Below are 5394 nucleotides of genomic sequence, written 5' to 3'. Positions count from 1 at the left end.
ATGAGATCTACAATTGTTGGAAAAGTTTGGGAGAAAAAGGGAGAAGTTTTTTGTTGTTTTGTTGATTTTGGAAAAGCCTTTAACACAATTCCTACGGATAATCTTTGGCATAGAATGGAGGAAATTGGTGTTCCAAGGCATTTGAGAGAAACTCTGCATAGGTTGTATGAAGAGGTGAAAGTCAAAATTAGAACTTCAGCAAACATTTCTGAAAGTTTTTGAAGTGATATTGAGGTCAAGCAAAGTTTCCCATTGTCACCTACCATTTTAGGTTTATATATCGACAAGGTTGAAGAGTGGCTAACTTCGAAAGGGGGTGACAACATCGATTTGGGCAAGTTTGTTATAAGGCTTCTTTTGTATGTAGATGATCTAATTCCGATTGCTAAATTTCCTCTTGGTTTTCAAGAGAACTTATTCTCCCTTGAAAATTTTTGTAGAAAGGTGGGGATGCAAGTCACTGTTAGCAAAACAAAAATAGTGGTTTTCTCTAACAAAAGTAAACATAACTAGAATAAGTTCTACCTTGAAGGAAACACTCTGGAAGAAGTTGCAGATTACAAGTACCTCAAAATTGACTTCAACAGAAATCTATGCTGCGATGGTTGTTGAAAAAAAAGAACTTTGGGGGATTGGAAATCATTTTATGCTTTTCAAAATAAGTGTAGAGAGGGAGAGTTATGGGACAGGAAACCCACTCAAACACTTTTTGGGCTTTTAGTGATTCCGGTGATTTTCTACGGTTGTGAACTATGGGCCAGTAGTACATATGACATGCAGTGGAAACAAATTTAGAAAATTTAGAAGCCTTTGATTACAAACAAATTCAAAATTAAAAGTGCAGTTCCTTATGCTATCTTGTTAAGTGAAACAAGGAATGCTCCTATTGAAGCAATTGCTATGGTGTGACTGATAAAATATTTTAAAAAAAATTGCAAATGGAAAAGGGCAGATGGCCTAAGGTTGTCTTTAATGACATATTCTGCAAAAGAAAAGACTTGGATGCAACAAAATAACAAATGGTTTAGTAAATGAGGTAAAGAGATAAAAACTTTTGTTTTGGATAAATTCTACAAGCATACTTGGGATAAGGAGCTACAGAGAAAGAATAGGTATTATATTGAAGAGTTTAATCACAGTGATAATCATCAACAAAAAAGCCAAAATAAGTGTGGGAAGAAAAAGTATGTATTTTTTGCTTAACCCTAAAAGTGGAAACAAAAAAACATTTCATTTTGAGTTCTTCACAAACACGGGAAAAGTTATGTAGATTCTGGCAACTAGCTCTTGGGATAATCTATTGATTGAGAGATTTATTGAGAAGTTGGGAGCTAGCTCTTGGGATAATCTATCCAGTGAGAGATTTATTGAGAAGTTGGGAGCTAGCTCTTGAGATAATCTATTCAAATAGGAGATTTATTGAGAAGTTGGGAGCTAGCTCTTGGGATAATCTATTCAGTAAGAGATTTATTTAAAAAAAAATTGAATAAATAATAAAATAGAAAAGTGATGTGTCCCATAAACTATCTTCAACCTTGTAAAAGTTAAAACAATTTATTTAGAATTAAAAGAAAAAACACTTTAATATTTATTACGATTAATAAAAAATATTACTTACCCACAAAAAAAAATCAATTACAAGTTAAACAAAATATAAAATTAATAATATCAGTAATTGAAAACATTCGATATATAACTTAACTTTACGTAACATTGAAACACAAAATATACCCATGGATTGAGTGATTCCCTCGAGGACATAAGTCCCTCTGCTTAGCTCTTGCGACCAGCAATCCCTTGCTCTCGACTATGTTTACATATCATTGCCCACTTCCATTTTTTTAGAATTTGCAGGTTAACTGCACGTATTCTCTGCCCCCTTCTCTGTTCATTTATGATGTCAGCGAAGGTCGTTCCGATATTATCGCTCGCTCAGTAGATCCACTCTTCTCAAGGACAGTATGCCGATGAAAGGGATGAGTACGGTATGCCTATGAAAGGGATGAGTACGGTGAAAAAACAAATTATTTATTATTATTTTAGAAAATAAGTTGGTAGGTTTTTAAGTAAAGTTTTTGGAATTTTAATTTAATTATCAATAATTATTAAGTGATGGTAGAAATTTAATTTCAGTAGTATTTACAAGTTAAATTTTGAGATTTCTATTTTAGAGTAGTTATTCTATTTTTGCCCATTAAAAAAATGTCATATGAAATGAGTTATGGATTGTGTTCTCGATAAACTATGATATTGTAACAAAGTCTATTTATAGATTAAGAATATCCATATTAAAATTGGGATCAATGCTCATAATTAAAAATCTTGTTACATGTTTTCTTTGGATGTAATACAACTTGAGCGGGCCTAATGGTTAAGAGCATGTGTTCCTTCGAGGTCACAGGTTCAAAACCAGAAAGGGTAGAGTATCTATGCCTTTGTAAACTTAATAGTTAAATCTCTACCGTAAGTGGGTCGTCCCTTATCCCACAAATCAGGGAGTCTCAGAAAGCAATTTAGATGACCTTAAAATTGGATAATAATAACAATTTATGCTTAATTCATATGTTAATTTTAATAATAATTATAATTAAGCCAATTTTTTTAATTTTAACAACATGAGATGTAAAATATATCATAAAATCTATATTTTGATGTTTATTATGAATTGATATGCAATATATGACTACAAAAATTCTATTTTATTAATAATTTTAAATAACTTTAACATAAAAATATGTACTCATTTGCTCACAACCCAAGACTTACCAAAATCCACAATCCACAAAAATCTATGCCAAGGTTCCTTATAAGAATGGAATGGATGACACTTCTATTTATGAGTTTACAATGTATAACTTTTATGAGAACATTGAATTCACAATATGGAAATAGCTATAAAATAGGTAGCTATGACCTGGTTTTGTTTATTTGTGACAATGATGAACTTATGGCTGCGTCACTCTCCGTGTTCTTGCCTGTTCCTTTGCTTCCGTCCTCCCTGGTATGCCTTATTTAGCTTGAAGTCACGGGAGAATCTACAGATCCACCATGTGCAGCTAAGGTAGGAAGGTAGAGCAGAGGGGTGGTCAGGAGCAGAAGCAGAGGTAGCATAGGTACCTAAACTTAAAGCAGCAGATCCTGCAGATGAATACTGACAGGAGCGGAAGCAGAGGTAGCATAGTTATCTAAACCTAAAGCAGCAGATCCTGCAGATGAATACTGACACAAATGTCATACTTCCAGGGCACAAATATGTTACAAACAGTGGGATACTCAATCAATCCCTCATGGATGTGCTTCATAAGGCCCAAAGCCAATTGGATTCACATAATAGTGCAAAAAGTGGGATACTCATCTCTGACAATTTTGTATTGATATGGGTATCCCTCATAATGCCAGTGCCCACTTTCTGGATTCACATGATATAAAACTGTAGTAATAGCTGGCTGTTCGTTCTTTTTCTCCTCTTTTTTCTTCTCAGCAGGGGGCTTCTTCTCCTCTGTTTTCTTCTCAGCGCCTTTTTTCTCTTCCTTCTTCTCTTCCACGCTCAGCAACTCCGTGCTGTACCCCAATTTCCTCAGTTTTTTTGCAAGACGCACAGGATCTGCTTCTCCCACCACAGTTATCTTTCCCTCCTTCATATCCGCTGTAACAGAGTCCACTGAAACAGAGCATTCAAAGAATTAGTAAAGAAAAACATGAAACTAACACATAGTAAATGTTATGGAGGACACAGGAAATGATTCATGCCTCCACATTCTACAACAGCCTTCATGGCTTTCGCTCTGCTTCTCTCGTCCCCCATGGTCGATTTAAACACCATTTTCTGCAAATTGAAATAATGGTTAATGATATTTTATATACGATCTTTAAATCATTAACACAAGAAAATTTGTATGTGAGGATAGTAACAGTAGGTTTGACAATCATGATGAGTTAGTTTGCATTTAAGATAGGGTTGGTAATGACACTATTACTAGTTTGACAATAACTGAGAATCAGTCTGCATTAACTCATAACGCACCTAATAATAACTACTACTAATTTGAAAACTAAATTAGAATAAAATTTACCAATATTTAAAATAAAAAACAGTAAAACCTACACAACCCCATTAAAACATGAGCATATATAAATATACCTTCATTTTGAAAGCCGAAAGAGAATAACCGCCTCAGCTATGATCCAATCACACAAAATTACCTTAACCGATCTTCTCTGTTGTTTTTCTGTATTCGAGAGATCTTGTGATGAGGGCACAGTGGCTTCAGTAATAAATAGATGCTGTGTAGAGTAAGTTCCTTGAAAATGCAGTGAAGGTGTACCGTAAGTTCCTTGAAAATGCAATGTTAAGTTCCAGGAAGAGTCCAGGAAGACGCAACGTTTACTGGTCGTTAATTATACCCATGCCCAGCTGCACGGCACCAATTGCAGGCCTCAAATAAAAGACACAGACGGTACAAGTAGCGAGACGATGTGTTCCATTACTCTAGCACAATAGCATTGCAGGCCTTAAGAAAAAGCTAGCGATGGGACAAGGAGGGGACCATGTATTCCATTAGTCTCACTATAGTCAATATTAGTCAGTGTTAGCGTCACAAGGACGTCGGTCTATGCAAATAATATTATCTGATGAGCTTTGTTGTTTCGGTACAGTAATGCTTATTGGGGCATTTTTATCTTCTAAATATTTATATTTATATTTTATTAAGATTAATTTTACTGAGTTGACTATGACTAGTATAATTATATTGGTAAATGTGATTAACACACGTCAAAACATTATTTAACAAAAATTTCTCCATATTTATTAAGTTGAACTTGGCTTTTTTGTCTTTTTATTGAAACGCTGTTACAATAAATACTCATACAAATTTTAAACCACACGCAATGTAATAACAAGGAAAATAATAAACTAAATATATAATATTCCTTAGAAATGAAATAACGTATAATATTTTCAGTTGAACTTGGCTTTTTTGTCTTTTTATTGAAACGCTGTTACAATAAATACTCATACAAATTTTAAACCACACGCAATGTAATAACAAGGAAAATAATAAACTAAATATATAATATTCCTTAGAAATGAAATAATGTATAATATTTTCAGTAATAATACAATATTAAAAAAATATATATTAATTTAAATAAATCTTACTTATATATTATTCTATTTAACTTTATAACTTCGATAAATATTATCAAATTTTATTTTAAAACATATAATTAAAAATAAATAAAAAACATATGATAATTAAATTAAGAAGTAGTAATCATTGGTACAAGCATGGTGAGAATTTGGATTTTTTTTACCGGTCAAACAATTTTTTTTTTACGTTTTGGGTTTTTGTGTTTCTTTCGAGGAACATTATGTTTAAAATTTGGTCCTTC

At 32.9% G+C, this 5394-nt stretch overlaps 1 protein-coding gene across 1 annotated transcript; it reads right to left on the bottom strand.

Annotated features, from left to right (window-relative positions):
• Window positions 1-2800: 2800 nt before the first annotated feature.
• Window positions 2801-4457, bottom strand: LOC149177186 (uncharacterized). Its single transcript, XM_089423328.1, has 3 exons — window positions 4142-4457; window positions 3751-3826; window positions 2801-3661 (listed from the first exon to the last, which is right to left on the bottom strand). Exons 1-3 carry the CDS (start codon window positions 4145-4147, stop codon window positions 3324-3326), a joined length of 420 nt encoding a protein of 139 aa, XP_089279454.1. The 5' UTR covers window positions 4148-4457; the 3' UTR covers window positions 2801-3323.
• Between the last annotated feature and the right edge of the window lie 937 nt (window positions 4458-5394).

Source organism: Pinus tabuliformis, chromosome 4_1 (assembly GCF_031772625.1).
Source record: "Pinus tabuliformis cultivar Carrire ecotype Pingquan chromosome 4_1, CPIR1, whole genome shotgun sequence".
In the NCBI taxonomy this organism is placed as follows: domain Eukaryota; kingdom Viridiplantae; phylum Streptophyta; class Pinopsida; order Pinales; family Pinaceae; genus Pinus; species Pinus tabuliformis.
The sequence above is the reverse complement of the archived record's forward strand: the minus strand, read 5'-3'. Positions and strand labels throughout refer to the sequence as shown.